This window comes from Sinocyclocheilus grahami, unplaced genomic scaffold, assembly GCF_001515645.1.
Source record: "Sinocyclocheilus grahami isolate Dianchi unplaced genomic scaffold, SAMN03320097.WGS_v1.1 scaffold136.1, whole genome shotgun sequence".
NCBI lineage: Eukaryota > Metazoa > Chordata > Actinopteri > Cypriniformes > Cyprinidae > Sinocyclocheilus > Sinocyclocheilus grahami.
The window spans coordinates 1,977,109-1,998,015 of NW_015505315.1; the positions used below are offsets into that span (position 1 = coordinate 1,977,109).

At 38.3% G+C, this 20,907-nt stretch overlaps 2 protein-coding genes across 2 annotated transcripts; both read right to left on the reverse strand.

Moving 5' to 3' along the window:
- Positions 1-4,107: 4,107 nt before the first annotated feature.
- On the reverse strand, positions 4,108-5,664 carry LOC107591057 (type-1 angiotensin II receptor-like). The gene has a single exon (XM_016280060.1). It carries the CDS (start codon positions 5,639-5,641, stop codon positions 4,691-4,693), a length of 951 nt encoding a protein of 316 aa, XP_016135546.1. The 5' UTR covers positions 5,642-5,664; the 3' UTR covers positions 4,108-4,690.
- Positions 5,665-19,796: 14,132 nt separating this feature from the next.
- On the reverse strand, positions 19,797-20,684 carry LOC107591058 (type-1 angiotensin II receptor B-like). The gene has a single exon (XM_016280061.1). It carries the CDS (start codon positions 20,682-20,684, stop codon positions 19,797-19,799), a length of 888 nt encoding a protein of 295 aa, XP_016135547.1.
- Between the last annotated feature and the right edge of the window lie 223 nt (positions 20,685-20,907).

Below are 20,907 nucleotides of genomic sequence, written 5' to 3' on the forward strand. Positions count from 1 at the left end.
TAAAATTAAAATAAATTCTTTCAGGACCTTGCTCACATTTGCAGCTATTTAAAAAAAAAAAACAGTTTACCTACCACAGCTTACTGAGCAAGAACCATTAAACTTGAACCACATGCCTCATTTTAAATGATTAATTTAAGGTCAAAATCCCCTAACATCATCCAGTAAGGTACTGAACTAACTGCATGTCATTATTTCAGGATGTGGTCGAATAGAGTGTTGTAGTTTTGTCGGTTATGAACTTAAATGCGAAGCTAGAAGCTGTTTTGCAAGTGTTTTTATTTTGCAAGCACTGATTGTTATGTAGTGTGCAAGTTGATCTTCACTTAATGTAGTTTGTTTTTCATTTTGAACCTTTTGTCAGTTTACTTCAGAGCTTTTGACTGCTAGTTAATGTATTATGTATCACTTGCCTTTGTGTATGTTTGAATGGTATGAAAAATGTTTTCATGTTTTCACCATGTTCTTAAACAGTATGTTCAGTCCATTAGTACTGAAGAAAAATATATATTGAAAAATAAACTCTCCTTGTTTTAACTTAATTGCAATTTTCTGCCCTTTTCTCTCTGTCAACTGCATTAGTTTTCCTCAAACCTTTTGACAGAAACATAAAAGATGTGATAGCTTTTTCTCTGGGATGTACCCTAATAACTATCTAAGCAGAAATCTTGTTTATGCGAGTGAGTGGGTGTTTGGACCAAGATCCTTATTTATTATGCCGTTTACTGCCATCAGCCTCCACTTGCGATCAGAGGTCTCAGCAGAGGAATGAGCCCCAAACTCACAATATATTGAACACGGAGACCAGACTGAGAGACTGAAGAATCTGTATCTGCCCCTGAGGCCTAAAAGAAGCTTGAATGGATGGAAACAAGATTACACACGGGTGTTTAAGGGCTAAATTACAAGTTCTTAAGCCAAAATCTATCATATGCAAGTATGGGAAGCTTGTTTTGCTGATTTCGGCAGACCATTTAAAAATGGCTCCATCTATAAGAAGGTTGGCACTTTTGAAATATGTAATGCACTTCCTTTAGTCTTGCTGCATTTTTTATTTATTTTTTTTATTTTTTTTACAGTACCTATCCAAATGAATGTACACTTCTGCACGGTCATATTATAAATCAAGCCATCCACTTGAGAAAAGCAATAAAACGGTTTTAAAACCCTCATAAAAGTTAACAGGCCCCTTAAAGTCACTGTGTGTGTGCAGCTGAGTGCGGTCTGACAGGTCCGTCTTCAGTTGTCTCCTATTAGTCCACATGAGGGTCACCTTTGGGTAGGTGATATGAGTGAAAAGGACACATTGTAATTCTTAATCTTTGCATCACATTGACATGCATTGAGCTGGCAATAACAGCTCTTAAGTAGCTGATGGAAATTGCATGGTTATTAATGATATTTACTCTATGTCTGAAAGTGCCATACTCTACACCAGGGATCCTCAAATCTGGCCCACGAGATCCACTTTCCTGCAGAGTTTAGCTCTAACCCTAATCAAACACACCTGAGTATACTAATCAGTGTCTTCAGGATCATTAGAAAATCACAGGTAGGTGAGTTTGATCAGGGTTGGAGCTAAACTCTGCAGCGCATTGGCCCTCCAGGGCAAGATTTGAGGAACCCTGCTCTACACTCTAAAAAATCCTGGGTGTGGCGTTCAAAACAGTAATATTGTGAAATATGGAATACTTATGAAATACTTTCCTATTTGAATTTATTTTAAAAACAAGTAATTTATTCCTGATGGCAAAGCTAATTTTTCAGGAGTCATTACTCCAGTCTACCATGTCATATGACCCCCTCAGAAATCATTCTAATATGATGATTTCATGCTCAGCACTCTTAAAAATAAAGGTGCTTAAAAGGTTCTTCAAGCGATGTCATAGAAGAACCATTTTTGGTTCCACAAAGAACCATTCAGTCAAAGGTTCTTTAAAGAACCATCTCTTTCTTACCTTTTTATAATCTGAAGAACCTTCTTTCGCCACAAAGAACCTTTTGTGAAACAGAAAGGTTCTTCAGATGTTGAAGGTTCTTTATGGAGCCATTTAGACAAAAAAGGTTCTTCTATGGCATGGTGATGCACCTTTATTTTTAAGAGTGTAGAAACATTTCTTATCAGTCTTTCTTAACTTATTCACTAATTTTTTTTTAGAAAGTTTATTGTTCCTTACTTTTGCGCACAAGAATTCCAATGTACTGTACCTGTACTGTAATGTACCTGTGGCAATAAATCTCAAATCAATCAAATCATATTTTGTGCTGCATAATGTTTTTGTGGATACAGTGATTCTTTCAGGATTATTTGATGAAAAGAACAGTATTTATTTAAAATAGAAAACTTTTGTAACGTAGTTTTATTTTGCAGTATGTTTTCCCACTACTTCATGAATAACTTTTACCAGTGGTGCAATGAATCCTCATTATAAACAAAGAATCTGTGCCACCTTTTTAATTTGACCTAAAAATCAATTTGCATTTGCTGTGGAAATCACTTCGATTACAACTACACAGCTATGCAATTCTGAGTCCCAAACCCTTCTCAGATATGTTTCTATCCTCAGGAGATGGTTTTCATATGGATTTTTCTTTTATAAACTATTCCCCATGCTTTCTGGCTGTTGTCCATTTAGATTTCAGAGACTTCTGACAAAAGGTAGGAGGAAGAGTTTCAGAGAACTGGAAATAAAAAAACAAAACGGTTTTTCAAAGAATGTGAAGGCTTTTATTAATCATCTCAAACCATATCAGTCTTATTCACTGTGTTCTGAGAAATACATGTGGTCTGATTGGAACAAAGTATAAAAGCACACAGAAACAGCAACTCAGCTGATACTGTTGTACTCATGACAACAGCTCAGCTGTTTTTAAAATAGTGTTCTTTATAATAATAGATAGTTAATAGGTACTTTTTTCAACATGTCGATTACAACTACACAGCTATGCAATTCTGAGTCCCAAACCCTTCTCAGATATGTTTCTATCCTCAGGAGATGGTTTTCATATGGATTTTTCTTTTATAAACTATTCCCCATGCTTTCTGGCTGTTGTCCATTTAGATTTCAGAGACTTCTGACAAAAGGTAGGAGGAAGAGTTTCAGAGAACTGGAAATAAAAAAACAAAACGGTTTTTCAAAGAATGTGAAGGCTTTTATTAATCATCTCAAACCATATCAGTCTTATTCACTGTGTTCTGAGAAATACATGTGGTCTGATTGGAAACGGGAACAAAGTATAAAAGCACACAGAAACAGCAACTCAGCTGATACTGTTGTACTCATGACAACAGCTCAGCTGTTTTTAAAATAGTGTTCTTTATAATAATAGATAGTTAATAGGTACTTTTTTCAACATTATTGCACACATGGCATACAGAAGAGCAAGCTACTGTACTGTCATTAGCTTGTACAGTACTAAATGATAGCACCAAATACCTATACAGCCCTTTCAGTCCTTAAAAACAGTTCACACAACAAGTGCTTAATGACTGATACATCAAATCACGAAACAATGCATTTTAAAATAAAGAAGCATCTTAAAGTTATAATACTTAAAATGTGACAAAATAATTGATGAATAACAAAAATAGCATGCATCTAAACATTACTTTCATTTATGCACTGTAGTTCAAATTGATAATATAAATCATAAAGATAATCGATTTTGCATTACAGTGGTGATTAGATGCAATTAGGGATTGGTGTATCAGAATTTCCAATATGGTTATGTTTTCTTATTTTTCATATTCATTCATACAGTATATTCATTATGATTTATTCTTTTATGGTTTTATTCCATTATATTAATATTACTGTATTATGTTACTCATATACTCAGTTACTCAGTGAGTATTATGCATTTATATTCATAATTCTAGGTGTACACATATTCCATTGATGTAGTATATTTCCTTCAATTGACATATAGGTACATTTTGTTATGCTTAAGTGATGTTTGGACAGGATGTTGGAAACTTATTCTATGCAAAAATATTTATATGCAAGGATGTTTGCTAATTTATTTATTTTGATACTAGAAGTTATTTCCCAAGAGTTGGTATTTGCAAGAAGATTGCTTAACTCTGTTGTTTCTGCTAGAAAGATGTAAAACTGTAACCCATGTCTCCATTTGTATCTTACTTCTACCTAGTAGATGACCTAGTCCTGAACTAAATTCACCTTAGATTGGGGGAATATTTGACAACACGTAGATAATGAAATACATTTGACATTTTATCAATCAGACATAAACATTCCATGATGCTGTAAGAGGATGTAAGTCTCTAGTCTATACTGTATATTGCTCATAACATTGGCTTCTTTACCTTTTTCTCTTATTGCATGCTTTGAAGATCTTCATCTCTTTAGCTCTTGAAGATTACTATAATCAGACTTTAGTCTATTCTCTTAGAATTTCAGCAGAATATATTCAGTTTGGATATTGTCCATTTTTAATTGTTCATATTTTACATCTGTAATCATTGATTTTAATAAAATATAATTTTACAGACAGACTTTGCCTGGATCTCTTCTCACTGCATCAGAGATACATTAAAGTAATAAACTCATCAAATTATCTTTCAAAAGTGCTACGTATTTAGTTATCTGAAATTCATCCAAATGCATTTTTAAAAGGTGCTTCTATCATTGTCCAGTTTCTACTGCATATGTTGATATGTCATAATTCTTTAGTCCAAGGTGTTAGGCTTTACTAGTGAGCTACTCACAGCTATGGAATGATCCCTCTCAAAATGTTGTGAGCCTTTAGTTACCCCAGGTTCCACCGGCTGTTTGCGTTTATGTAAACTCTTTGAGGAAAACGCATAGAGGAATGGATTCACACAACTGTTGATGAATGTAAGACTTCCAGCAATGTCACCGATTAAAGATAGAACTGGCTCTGAGCCTAAAAATGCTGCACAAATGTCCTCTAATTTTATTATTTGGTGAGGAGCCCAAAAAATGAAGAAAACTATGACAATCCGTGTGACAAGTTTAGTCGGTCTGTGTCTGTGTCTGAATGCTCCCTGTGTGGCTGTTTTGTATAAGCAATAATATGAAGTCAACATGATTGTGAAAGGAAGAAAAAATCCAAGCAGTGACTCCAGTAGAGCAACAATAAGTCTGGCTTCTGTTTCCAGGATTCTTTCACACTCCATTTTGGATTTACCTTGAACGATCTCTTGTGTAAGTACACCAGGACAAGAGAAAAGCAGTGCCAGAGCCCAACCGCTGATCAGCAGCGCTCTCTCTCTTCTCTTGCTCATTCTGGACCACAACTGTGGATGTCGAATCCGTAAACAACGATACACACTCAGCAGAGTTACTGTTATCAAACTTGAGTATGCGCTGCAGTAGACGAGTGCTGTGAAGAGCTTGCAGGTTACTTGGTCAATGTTCTCTAGTTCACTGTAGATCCACACAGGCAGGGTTATCAAACACAAGATGTCCGCAGCTGCCAGATTCAGCATCAGATGAACTGTGAAATTGTCCTTTTTGAAACGAAGAAGTATGAAAAGAATTACTGCAATATTACCAGGAACTCCAATCATGAAGCAAAGACCCATCAGGCCACTGCTGACCAGGTAAGCTGTAGTCAGGCTGGTGGAGTTTAAACTGGAGTCGCTGTGGTTCTGCATAGCACGGACACACTAGTATTGCGTTTAGACGACTTCTACAGAGATCACTACTTTCACATTTACACACTTATTTATAACCTATTTCATAACTTCCCGACATACACACCCACAGAGTTCTGCTGAATTTGTTTCTTTCATAATCTCATAGATCTACAGGATGTTATGCTTCTATCAATGGAAAATATATAAAACCCTGAGAAATAGTAAGGTGGTAAATAAAATATGATTACCATATCGTTATGAATATGATCCACATAAACCACCTCTTCAAGCTTTACTTATCAGCACACACTGCTTACCTACATATACCAAGTCTCAGATGGCACTCAGGTTAGCTGTTTAAGACATTCATTAGGTATTAGGATCTTTTTTATTTTTTTTAAACAGTTATATATTGTGATAATGTTGAGATGAGTTTTCGTAGGTTGCATGTTGGACATACATCAAATCATGTTACCTGCCTAATAATAAAAATCCCTTGCATTATAGGAGTGTCTCAAGTCATATCTGGAGACCAGAATATCAACAAGAAACAGAATCAGTCCAGAACACCCCATTACGCACTTAAGTCTTAGAACTGCTGGTATGTTTGAGCTGTGGATTTGTATACTGTTAGACTTGTGTCTTCTCATAAATATGGCCTCAATTTAAAATTAAGCCCTGACCTCACTATTGGATAGCTTATTGTGGGTAAATTGGTTAGTAGTGATGTCAGATGGCAGGCATGCAGTTAGTTCTTAGATTGATGCTTATTGCAACAATACAGATGAAGATGGTGAAAACTCTGGTTAGTTCTTGGAAAATATTCATACATACTACTATTTGGGTTGCAACATGGTTGGCTTCCAAAGTAGCAGTATGTGTCTCATGTTACACATTGAAATGTGATCAGTCTAAGCAAAACAAGGGAATAAACAATTAGTCACAAGCTTTCCATCTCCTTGCAAGGTCTATAACAGTAAAATACTACTGTTTATAGACATTTTCTGTTCCTGTTTTCTTAAAGCAGCATTATGTAACTTTTTCTGTGTTCAAAATTATCAAAATGTATATAATGAGCAAGTACATCATGAATTAATCTTCCAAACTGCGTTTTTGTCTTATTCCAAATCACTACGGTACACTTATAAGTACTTATATTTGGACTAGTGTAGCCTGGTCGGGTCGTCACCGCTGCGGAGTAACACATACCTGCGTGAATCGCCATAGACATAAACTTAGAGAAGTAGCTCCAGTTGGAATGTTCTTCCGCGGGATGTGTGCAGTTCTGTTTATTAACCGCTAGAGTGCCAAACGTTACATAGTGCTGCTTTAAGTGTCATGATTGTGAAAAATGTTACCATTGTATGTTATTCATGCTGCATCGAGAATTACAATAGTAACTCAGATCATCTTTCTGAGAGAAAACTGGACATGCAAAGGCAGGATAAATGATTTGGTTAAAAAAATTATTTGGTTTGTAATGCTGACTGAAAGTCTTGATAACAATCGCTAAGTTAAGTGGTCTAAATATACGTATTTATATGTTCAGTCATATCTCTTCGGGCCAAGGGCTACTATTGGCTGTCCCACCTGCCTATCAACCCTGTTTGCGCAGACATGTTGCGTCATCAGCGCGTTCCATTACGCTATTGCAGACTTAGCGAGAATAGAGGCCGTTATTATTGTAAAATTATGCGCTTTGTACTGTAATGTTTTCTCACCGGTGAATGAGAGGAGGTAATGTGACATTGTTGCATTCAACCTTTCACAAATGCTATCTCTCATCTTCATGTGTTTTAGAGGAGGCGTGTCTTTGGAGAGTGATTTGCAGGGAGGGTGGGATCTTATGCTGTCAAAGTTAACTTGCTATTGCTAGGTTCTCCGAAATCGCCTACCCTACCTTTAACTAAACTAAACTAAAGTTAAAGCTGCAGTCCGTAAGTTTTGCCTCTTTGTCGCCATCTCTGTTTGAAAACCTGGAATTGCAGCTGTGTGCGGAATTATCTAGCTTGCGTTGGTTGTGAGTCGGCATGGCTCCAGCACGGATGAATCTAATGTTCTGAAGAGTATGTGTGGCTGTCAGTCACCGCACTTGTGTGGATATTTACTGTTCTTCGCAATCAAAGATTCTAGCCTACATCTTGGAATATGACCCAAATAAGAATTTTCACCGTATATTGCCATCTGAACAAGTAAGTAACAAGTCTGCCATGTTTGTTCTGACCAACTGAGGAAAAAAGTATTACAATAAATCTCGCTAGCAATGGTGATTAAATCTAAAGATCAGTTAGCTCATATCACATCAAACCATTCAAATTATTATTATTGTTATAATTTATTCTCAAATGATTAATGTTAACAACATCAGCATTGCGTGACTATGAGTATAGTGTGTATTAGCGTGAAGATTTAAATTTCTGCACAATCTAATTTAATTGTCATACTCTTCGAATTTCATATTAAGAACTTCTTTTAACCCAAAAAGCAAATTATGTTCCCTTCGAACTGGTTTTCTTTCAAATACAAATCTTTGTAATCCCAGGCTCTGTAATCAGATGCACATTTATAACTGGAAAATAATTTAATTTAATTCACATGTGTTTCATAAACACATAATCCTTTCTGGATTACAATCCGCCATCAAAATGATACATTTAATTATTCTGGCTGCTGTGAGAAAAGGCTATAAACGATCGGCCATCTGCAGGATCCTCACATGCGATAGCCTAGTAACCGGGACAACTTCTTTATGTTTACAGACGTGACGTAATGAGGCAGAGCCATGCTCGAATTTCCCGCGAAAACCTACCCGTAACACTCAAATTAGAAAACATTATTATAAGCTAACCGTTGTGAATCGGGCTAAAGTAAGGCGATAGTTTTGAACACTGGCTGGTTATGTACTTGCTCAAATATTGATTTCGGATCATTTTTAACCAAAAAAAGTTACGGACTGAAGCTTTAAATATAAGTCAAGTGTAACGGAGGCCAGCGGTAGGTGCTGTGCAGGTACACCTCACTGACGCTAGTGGCTGCAGTCTTTAGCCTCCTTGTTAGTGCGTCCGCCTCCCATGCCGGAGACCCACTCGGAACGAGTACGAATTGTGGCGTGAGGACCCGGGAGAGAGGGGTTACATTGGTGCCATGACCCGGATGGGAGTGGGGTTTGGGGGGTGAGTGTAACGGAGGCCAGCGGTAGGTGCTGTGCAGGTAAACCTCACTCCCCTAATCTCAAGAGCAACTAATGCTAGTGGCTGTACAGTCTTTAGCCTCCTTGTTAGTGCGTCCGCCTCCCATGCCGGAGACCGTCTCAGAAAGAGAACGAGTTGTGGCGGTGAGGACCCGGGAGAGAGGGGTTACACAAGCACGAACATTTAAAGGGGTCATTTGATGCTTTTTTAAAGATCATTATTTTGTGTATTTGGTGTAACAGAATATGTTGACATGCTTTAATGTTCAAAAAACACATTATTTTTCAAATACTGTACATTATTGTAGTTCATATATATATGCCTAGTTTTACCATCAGTTCAAGCCCGAAAGGGGAACAGACACAGTAATGATGCAGTACACAAGCCGCGGTTAAGACAGCTGACTCTACTGTGATGTGACCCTGTCTCTCTCTCTCTCACACACACATGATGCACAAAACTTCGCATTTGAACAGTCAATAGCAAATACTTAAACTAATAACAAAACAGTAGCTGATTCAGAAGTGCCAGATTGTCATAGCAAAGTCAGAATTACCTCCTCTCCTAGGTTCACGAATACGGTCGTCCATAAAATGCATTGCTGTTCTGTTGTACCCCTTACCATAATCGCGAGCTTCATCTTTCAAAATAAATGTAAAGACGGTAAATAATGTTTTACCATCAGTTCAAGCCCGAAAGGGGAACAGACACAGTAATGATGCAGTACCCAAGCCGCGGTTAAGACAGCTGACTCTACTGTGATGTGACCCTGTCTCTCTCTCTCTCACACACACATGATGCACAAAACTTCGCATTTGAACAGTCAATAGCAAATACTTAAACTAATAACAAAACAGTAGCTGATTCAGAAGTGCCAGATTGTCATAGCAAAGTCAGAATTACCTCCTCTCCTAGGTTCACGAATACGGTCGTCCATAAAATGCATTGCTGTTCTGTTGTAAGTGATCTTAAAGATTCCTAAATGCATCTACTTTCGGAAGGCCAAATAAAGTGCTTTTGCTTTCGCCTAGAAACACACAGCGTCTCTCTGACATGGCTGCTTCAACACTAACTGCGGTTACTGAAACCACGCCTTCTTTCTTTGCGTGAACATTTGGGCGCATTATGCAAATATTCCCACATAGTGACCTAGATATGTGGGGGCGTGTTAGAACGAGCCATTTTAGGGGGGCGTGGCAGAGTCTTAACTTTGATAAAGAATATCTCTTTGGGTTTGTGACTTTAGTCTTTGCAACTTCAGGGATCTTATCTATGCACAATCAGCTTGTAACACTCCAAAGAGAAAGGAAAACTTGAAATCGCATCATATGACCCCTTTAAATTAAAACAACACATTATTACTCATTCTACTTTTGAATTTTAAGTTGTGATGATGACTAATCACAGCAATAATTTTTTACAATGCACGTGAATACAGGTCAATCTAATTCCATAGTGTGGTTTAGCCTACACCTGGAGCATAGCAGTCATTTTATAGAACCAGATGGATATTTTCCAAGATATCTATCTATTTAGACCTATTTCTCCCCTATTTTATGTGATTTATATAATTTTTCATTGTTGTGTTGTTATTATACAAGAGTATATTTCAAATTAAATATTTCATCTGCTGTGTAAAAGTAGGAAACATTATATCAACTGCACCTTAAATAATAAGAACAATAACCAATTTACTTTAGTCAACAATGCTCATCTTTATTTTCTGTTGGATGGTGATTTAGAATGTTAAGTGCAGGTCCTTTTTTTCTCTATATTAAATGATGTAGGCTTCCTTAACTTGTTCCATTGGGATCAGAGGCATCGTGCCCATTCAAACCAAGGGGGCACGTGCCCCCTCAGATTTTTGAGCTAAGTGGATTTTGAATGCAGCTTCCAAAAGACAAAAACATTTATATTACAAATACATTTTTTATATTTCATACAATCACACCGGTGTGATTAGAGCGTGCAGTGCGGCACAGCATCTGCTAAATTCAAATCTGCATTCGCTGGTGCTGAGCCAGAGACAGGCGCCTCTTACAGCGCTGCACATTGTAGCCAATCACACACACGATACTGTTGAGCTTATGAATGCAATGGCCAGTGGCGGAGCCATGATGCTTTCATAGGGGTGGCCAGGGAGGGGCCAGCAACCAGTCTGGGGTGGCACAGAAATCTTCATTTCAATATAAAAATGTGTTTGACTATAATGTACTGGACTGTTTTAGTGCCTAAAACACAACTGAGTACAATTAATTTCTACTTAACTGTAATTGAGATATTTGTGAATTAGATCAAGTAATACTGAGTGAATATGACAATTTTTGTATTATTCCTCACCTCACTAAAGCTAAGCAGACCAGAGCCTGGTCCTTTCACATGTAAAAAGGAGCTTTGTTCAGATGAGGCATTAAACTGGCCTCCTGACATTCTCTTGTCATTAATTCCCCACATTAATCATGGATTTGACCTCATTGTTTAGGCTGACAGCGCATCCTGATGGCCGTATTGAGCTTGTCAGGATGCGCTACCCCTCTATTAGAGCCGCTTCATTAAGATGAAGACGAAGACTAAGAATACAGCTGTTGCATGCAGTACGCAGAGTCTGGTTCCTCACTAAAGCTAAGCAGGCCAAAGCCTGGTCAGTACACTTTTGGGAGACCATTTGTGAAAATGTAGCTTGCTTGCCGCTGCAGCTAGTTTTAGTCCGGCTAGCAGGGGGTGACCATTCCCTGACTTGTATGGGTGCAAAAGTCTTAGTATAACGAAATAGACTTCAGAATGTAAAAAGAAGCAACCTTTTGATAAAGCGTTAAATCGTCACCTGTAAAAAGGAGCGTCGTTCAGATGAGGCATTAAACTGGCCTCCTGACATTCTGTTGTCATGAATTCCCCTCCTCAATTAGGAGTTTGACATTGTTTTATTTTTGATGCTGGTAACACATTCTGATGGCTGGTAGGCCGTTGTGAACAACTAGCTTGCTGCTGGAGCTAGTTTTAGTCCGGCCAGCAGGGGGGTGCTCATTTCCTGACTTGTGTGGGTGCAAAAGTCTTAGTATAACGAAACGGACTTCAGAATGTAAAACGAAGCAACCTTTTGATAAAGCGTTAGACCGGCACCTCTAAAAAGGAGTGACGTTCACATGAGGCATTAAACTGGCCTCCTGACATTCTCTTGTCATTAATTCCCCACATTAATCATGGATTTGACCTCATTGTTTAGGCTGACAGCGCATCCTGATGGCCGTATTGAGCTTGTCAGGATGCGCTACCCCTCTATTAGAGCCGCTTCATTAAGATGAAGACGAAGACTAAGAATACAGCTGTTGCATGCAGTACGCAGAGTCTGGTTCCTCACTAAAGCTAAGCAGGCCAAAGCCTGGTCAGTACACTTTTGGGAGACCATTTGTGAAAATGTAGCTTGCTTGCCGCTGCAGCTAGTTTTAGTCCGGCTAGCAGGGGGTGACCATTCCCTGACTTGTATGGGTGCAAAAGTCTTAGTATAACGAAATAGACTTCAGAATGTAAAAAGAAGCAACCTTTTGATAAAGCGTTAAATCGTCACCTGTAAAAAGGAGCGTCGTTCAGATGAGGCATTAAACTGGCCTCCTGACATTCTGTTGTCATGAATTCCCCTCCTCAATTAGGAGTTTGACATTGTTTTATTTTTGATGCTGGTAACACATTCTGATGGCTGGTAGGCCGTTGTGAACAACTAGCTTGCTGCTGGAGCTAGTTTTAGTCCGGCCAGCAGGGGGGTGCTCATTTCCTGACTTGTGTGGGTGCAAAAGTCTTAGTATAACGAAACGGACTTCAGAATGTAAAACGAAGCAACCTTTTGATAAAGCGTTAGACCGGCACCTCTAAAAAGGAGTGACGTTCACATGAGGCATTAAACTGGCCTCCTGACATTCTGTTGTCATTAATTCCCCTCTTTAATCATGAATTTGACCTCATTGTTTAGGCTGGTAGCGCATCCTGATGACCGTATTAAGCTTGCCAAGATGCACTACCCCTTTATTAGAGCCGCTTCATTAAGGCACAGACTACGAATGCAGCTGTTGCATGCAGTAGGCAGAGTCTGGTTCCTCCAGGTATTTTAATAAAGGGGCTCACTATAGCTTTATTGCACATTCAGCTTCTCAAAACTCCCAAATGCTTGCTCTCCAACATTGCATACTCATGGATGAGCCATGCAGATAGTGATAAAAATGTGAAAAGGCCGGAAGACATAAATGCCAGAATATAAAATGAGTTATTTTATGCATTTAAATGGTTTCATTTTCGCATATATTCTAGTATAAGTGCACTGTGCTCACATTTATTTGTGCATTAAATTACAAATAAAAAATACACATCAGCTTGTGCCTTATATGGTGATCTCGAATTGCAGAATATATTTTAGTATGCATTTGAGAGACGTTCTTGCGTGTTGCGTATACATGCAGTTTGCAGCTTTAATCGCCTTTTTGGTCATTTCATGACTTAGCTGACGACAGAACTAGGTAGCCTATGTATGCTCATAGTTTCTTGTGCGGGTTATTTATGATGAAGTGATATAGAGCGTGTGCCACATATTTGCGTACTGTTGAAGAGTGTACGCCGTGAGCACAGTAAAACGGCTGATGGGACATGAATGTGTGTTTTACTGACATAGTCTAACAACATTTCATCAGACCACAGTTCACAGTTGTTCTACTGAAGCTCATTTGGCTGCTGTAGCTTTTCCGTGCTCGTTTGACTCGCGCCTGACGCTGAGGTTAAGCTGAAAATTCTCCCGTTTGATGTGGTCATAAAGAGATATGGCGGTTCCGCATCTTAATAAATACATTTCTTGTCAAGAAAAAAAAAAGATAAAAACTGCCGTTTTAAATGGGGTGGCCAAGCTTTCGTCAGTGGCCACGGCCACCCCTGGCAATGACCAATCAGAGGCGTTCAGATGAGTCATCGCTGAAACGCCGGTGTTTTGTTCACTCGCTCCCTGAATGAATTCTGCACTCTGACGAATTCTCTCATCAGAAACAACAAAGTGTATGACTGTAAGTAGGATATTCATTTCACAGTGTAAACAGCTTCAGTGATTATAATGTTTTTGAGAGTGCTTGAAAATATGGGGTAGACTGGGTATGGTTGTAACATGAGGAGAGTTGTAACAACACCATTTCCACCTATCAGGGATAAGCTAGAGCAGTGGTTCCCAAACTTTTTGCAGCCTGCACCCCTTTTCTAGTGTTTGACACATGTCAAGCACCCCCACCACCTTACTCCGGTTAAACGCCACATTTTTTACTGCAATACAAGTATTCACTGTTAGTGGCTTGACATTAACTCGTTTGCTCACCAGCCACTGTGGCTAGTGGTTTTCCAAAATTACTAGCCACTCAGCATTTTCACTGGCCACAATTTTGTTGCTGGAAAATTACATTTTGTATGACTAAAGTTACTGCATATAAAAATTTATTTGAATTGATTTCCAGGTCTTTTTTATTTTATTTTATTTGCCTATAAAAAGGGCATTTCCCCCTAACCTTATTAAATGCATGTGTCATCTTTCATATCAAATTCTTACTAATTCTTTTATTAATAATTACACTTAATATAATAAGACTCTATAGGGCTGTTACCAATCAAATGAAATCAGTATTAACAAAACCAAATTTTCCACTGCTGGAGAAACAGAAGCAGCTGAAGTGGCATTTAGATGCATTTACACAGACAATTGAATGAAGCTGAAATGTAGCATGAATGCATTAACACTGCAAAATTACAACAGCATAAATAATGCTGTGAGCTTGGTGTTTTACATCAGTTTTTTTTATTTACAAATATGTACTATTGTACTTTTAAATTTGAAAGTAACCCGCCAGCAGGTGGCAGCAAGTTGACCGTCTTAATGAGTGAGTCATTGAGGCATTCAAACGATTCGTTCAGATGGCTGATTCATTCAAGAATGAAGCAAGCGCCTGTCTTTATGAATGGACCACTGAATCATTGACTCAAATTATTAATTCAAAAATGCGAATCATTTAGTAGCCTAACGAAACACCGCTGACGCTGTGTGTTGCTTAGAGATGCGGGACAGTTCTGCTGCTACTAAGTTTGTTTGGAACTATTTTCGTTAAACAAATTGAGCAAAAACAGTCACATTGACATTATTGTACTAAAATGTATGCTCTAAGTCACTTAATATTAATATTAACTACTCGTTTGAAGTCTTGTTTAAAATCAATTCGGGGAAAACTGCACTCTCTTAGTCGTGTCATGTTAATTAATTAGGCTAGGCTTTATGTAATAAATATAAAAACTAATTTTTTTACCGTAGTATGTTTCTTCTGTGTGCAGTTGTGTTAATTTTCTATTTCTCCATGAGATTGTCTCACGTGAGTCTCAACTGCCGCGACCTTGTTACTATTGATTATCCATTATGAATTGCCGTTTACACCAAGTGTAATAAAATCAGATGTTTATGAACGGGTTTATCCCATTATCCACTATAAATTGCCGTTTGCACCAAATGTAATAAAATCAGAATCATTCTCGCTGAAATTTTGGTAATTCCCTAATTAGATGTTTTAATCAAGTTTGTTGCCCGGTCGGGCAAGTAAAACTCTCTTCCAAAAGTTAAGAGTCAGCCACACCTACCTAAAACGGCTCGTTCTAACATGCCCCCACATATCTACATCACTATGTGGGAAGATTTGCATAACGCCACCCAAATGTTCACGAAAAGAAAGAAGGCGTAAATTTTATTCTGGCTGTAGTATTGTTGCTGATGTCGTGAAGGCGCTGTGTGCTTCGTTGCGAAAGCGAAACTACTTTGTTTGGCCTTTCAAAAGAGGACGATATCTGCTTCGTCATGCCTGGAGCTGATCCGTGCTGGTCGCTGAGGAAATACTACAACTTTGCGCTCTGGATCGGCTTTCACCGTGGACGAAGCGGAGTCCAGCCCGGGGTCGTCACATGTGGTTGCCGCAAGCCCTCCAGACACTCCTTCGTCGAATCCGCCGCCTCTGCTCACTCAGTCCGCCGGCCATTCCTCACTCTAGCCCCCGGCCTCTGCTCACTCTAGGCCGCTGCTGCTCACTCTAGGCCGCCGTGTGTGACGCTGTGTTTCGTTGTGAAAGCGAAACTACTTTGTTTGCCCTTCCAAAAATGGACACGACTAGAAATCAGTGGTTAAGTTGTATTTACAACATTGTTCCAGAACACTTCAACCCAAATATTCAGATGTATGCAGCACATTTTATGGAGGACTGTTTACTGATCCTGGTAGAGTAGACTACAATGCCGGCTGTTCTAACTCAAAGACTGTAAATACGTTTTTTATATTTAAAGAGTTTTTATATTTTAAATATTTAAAGCGAATTTAGTAGAGTAGGGCTTGTTGTTTGTCATTTCTCCGATCACAAATGCAGACATGGTTTTATGTTTTATGCGGCGCGATGCAACGCAACGCGTAAAAAGACAGTACAAGTCATTATAATCCATAATTATGTCCCCACTGGATGCAACGAATGCCTCGTTTATAATGGGTTTTCATGTTTTTGAATCATTGCTCCGGCCTGACAGGGCATCATCACAAAATGGCAAAGGGCGAAACATTTCCGTCACACGCTTGAGGTATTCGGCCAATCACAACGCACTAGATAGCTGGCCAATCACAGCACACCTCGCTTTTTCAGACCGATGAGCTTCAACGCGTTTCAGGGTGCTTTCACACTTGGTTCGATTGCTTGGTCAGAACCCGAGTTCGATTGCTCCCCCCTCCCCCTGCCCCTGCTGGACTGTGTTCACATTATATTATTTGGGTCCGAACCACGGGTTCTGTCATCAAGCCAGCAGCTGTTTACCCCATTGCTTAGTAACGACAGCGCAGGAGAAGACGGCAAAATGCGTAGCAAGGCTCTCTTCGATTTTATATTTATGTTTTTGAACCGTTAGTTTTGTTTCCAAAGCTTCAGTACATAAGGACACTTAGGTCTGCCTTACGAATGTACTGCAAATGCTCTAAAGTACTCTGAAGGTGAACAGAAATGAGACATAGGCCTACAGCTCTCTGCTTCCAGCGAGTCAGTCACGCTCATCAAGAAAGTGAGTGAAACACACACACAAACACACATTTTTATCAAATAATACGTCATTAATAGCGGTTCACTTCCGTGATTTGGTACGATTGGGTTCACATCAGCAGCAAACCGTACCGGAGTTCACTTGAACCGTACCCCAGACCACCCTTTTTAAGCGGACTCGGCTACAGTTCGCGGGTGCGCACCCGAGTTCCGAGTTCGTTCACATCATCCAAACGTACCAAACTCTGACGTCAATCGAACCCGGCTGCGCACCAAAAGTGCTAGTGTGAAAGCACTGGATAGCTGGCCAATCAGAGCACACCTCGCTTTTCAGACCGATGAGCTTTGTAAAAATCGACGCGTTTCAGAAAGGCGGGGCATAGAGGAGAAACAATAATGTACAATATGTGGAAAATAATGTTTTTTAAACTTTAACTGCATAGACAAATTTCATTACACCAAATACACAAAATGTTCTTTTTAGCAGCATCATATGACCCCTTTAAATACAAAGTCAGTTGCATTAAAAATATTTTATGGCATGACACCCATAGCCTATCTGGTACAAGTAATAAGGTTTTATGTGCAGTTAAGGGATTACGCTAACATTAGGCTACTTGCCCATCGCCCATTATAGATCAACTAACAGTAATTTATAAATGTGCTAAATGCATTTACTTACACATTTGAGAACCGAGATATTTAGGGTAGTTAACACATTTGTGAATATTTCGAATAAAAATGTTTTAAAAACAATTATTTAAAAAAATATATATATAATTGTGTGAATAATATGTAATATAAATATGTAATCCATAAAAGTAACTAATCTGATTATGAGTATTTTAAAATGCAATATCCTACGTACTTAATTTTTGGAAACTGATTATGTAATCCAGATTACATGTAATCATTTACTACCCAGCACTGTCTAAATTACTTGATTAAGAACATCTGATAAATACTGTGTCACATTTAACCTGTCTGCAATAGTTTTTTAAAATAGTTTGTTGCATCTTGACAGGATATTTTTTTTTAAAGTTGCTTCAACTGATCTCAAAGGAAGATTAACGTAATCTACTTTCTGAAGAAAGATCTCTTTGACAGAAATGGGAAGATGAGAGAGACAATTTCCTCAAAACATAGTTCATTTAGATTGCTATGCATACAGAGACTCACAGGAAAAAGCTGATTTCCACGTATAACAGCAGTTGGCTGTGAGAAAATCTGTTGTGTGATTATGTTTCTGTGACATTGGCTACTTTACATTGTGGACATCTATTGTTTATAAGATATGCTGTAACATATCTTATTGCGTTTGTATAGGAGAAGGTTTGATGGCCTTCTACATTACCCATTGTTACCTGCATGGAGACGGCTACAAAAATGTAGCATGTCTTTGCTGCCATCTAGTGGATGTTAGCCACATTAGCTATGCTTGCAGACTAAAGTCCAGAAAGTATTTTTTCCACTTTAAATGTTTAAAATAATGTACAATTACATGAGACGAGGACTACTTTTTATATCAATGACCGAGTAAAAAAAGTTTGATCCTATATGAGGCAGGCCACCATGTTGACATCATATGATCAAACCAACTTCATTTATCCAGGTGGTAACCTTTCTATAGTCAGACACTTTTAGTTGCAAAATAAACTATTCATGGGTAACAAATAGGCCTATGCCTACAAATAAAGACTTTGTACAATGACATTGGTAACAATAAACATTTTGTTTTGTCCGAGGCTGCATCCATGTTTGTAGGTTTCAAATATGAAGTCCAAGATCATTGTTGCATCAGCCGTTGAAAATGACTTAAAAGTAACTATTAGAGGCAGAAGAACATCTCAAATACTTTATTATGGAGATCAGCTATATTTATTATAATAATTAGAATTCACATATAATCACATGCTTGTGTGCTTATTGCAGTCCTATACTATCATATTCAGTTAGACCACTCAAGAGGTTATAAATGAAAGATTTCACATATATTATGGAAAAGTTTGGCTTATACTATATAACAACAACAACAGTGCCAATTATTGTCTGGCACCAAATAGATTATTTCAAATAAGTTGCATTCACCTGAGAAGGTTGCTATAGCAACAGCGAGCTGCTGCTGCTTTCCCCATAGGATCAGTATCAGATGTCACATTGAAAATGTTACAAAACAACCATGATTTATTATTTTATTGTTGCTGTAAAAACAAGGTATTCTATGATATAACTACTAATCCAAATTAACTAAATCCAAACCGTGTTTTAAAGTATTATATCTGCTGTGGGATATTGTACCATTTTGTGCTAATTTTAGTTTATTTTGGTTATATAATCGAACACGTCAAACACAGTAACCCATATAAACTACTCACAGCACAACACAAAACATTGTCTATATGTTGTTTGGACATCAGTGTTCTTCGGAATATCTTTCCTGTTCCACAGAAGAAGGACAATCATACAGGTTTGGAACAACAAGGGTGAAACAGTGAGACATTGCTTTCTTTGTACTATAAAGATCAATCGTTTCAAGGTTAATTATAGTAAGCAAATAAATAATTTTTAAATTAATACATTTTTAAATTAAATTATGCATAAAAACAGTTGTTTCAATAATTGCCCAACTTCACCTTTAAACTTCCTGTAGCTCAGAACATGGTGGTAGTAACACCAAGGTCATGGGTTTAATTCCCAGGCAATGTATGACCTGATAAAATGTGAACCTTAGGTACAATACAAGTTGCTTTGGAATAAAAGCATCAGCCAGATGTAACTGCAACTTTTCATCCAGAATCCAGATTGTTTGCTTAATATTTCCATTACGTTTTGTAAGGGGTAAAAATGTCTGTTCACAGATGAGAATGACTCCTCTGTAAACAGCATGTCCCTTTGGTTGTACTGAAAAGGTGTTCATTTTTGTTGACGTAAAGTCTTTGAAGCCACAGCATAGAGGAAGGGGTTCACACAGCTGTTAATGAAAGTAAGACTTCCCGCAATGTCACCTGTGGAACTTCTAATCTCATGGAGTTTAGCTGAAAAAACTGGTAGTGATGATTTGAAAACTATTTCAAAAATTTGAAACAAATTAATAATTTGGTGTGGAGCATAAAAAATGAAGAAAGTTACCACAATGCGGGTCACCAGTTTGGTTAATCTTTGCCTGTGGCTGAATGTTCCCTGTGTCACCTTCTGATGTAGGCAACAATATGAAGTCAATATGATTGTGAAAGGAAGAAAAAAAGCCAGCAGCATCTCCAGTATGGCAGCAGTAAGCCTGTACTCCTCTGAATGCAAGATCCTGCCACAAGATTTCTTGGATTTACTTTGAACGATCTCTTGTGCAAGTACACTAGGACAAGAGAAAAGCAGTGCCAGAGCCCAACCGCTGATCAGCAGCGCTCTCTCTCTTCTCTTGCTCATTCTGGACCACAACTGTGGATGCCGAATTTGTAAACAACGATACACACTCAGCAGAGTTACGGTTATCACACTTGAGTATGCGCTGCAGTAGACGAGTGCTGCGAAGAACTTGCATGATGACTGACCTATACTCCAGCTGTAGAGTTGGTTGTAGATCCACACAGGCAGGGTTATCAAACATAAAATGTCTGCAGCTGCCAGGTTCAGCATCAGATGAACGGTGAAATTGTCCATTTTGAAATGCCGAACTATGAAAAAAATGACTGCAATATTACCAGGAACCCCAATCATGAAGCAAAAACCCATCAGGCCACTGCTGACCAGGTTAGCTGTAGTCAGGCTGGTGGAGTTTAAACTGGAGTCGCTGTGGTTCTGCATTGCACGGACACACTAATGGACGATGTGCTGTGTTAAGACAAACTTCTTACAGACCACTACATTTATAACTTATTTCACTTGCTGACTTCACCCGCACCCACACAGAGTGTGTTGAAATGTTTTCCATCCTGTATGTAGTTGATGTACTGTATCTTAGTAATTAAAGGGGTCATAGTATGCTTTTTTTTTTTTTTTTTTTTTTTTTTTTTTTTTTTTTTTTTTA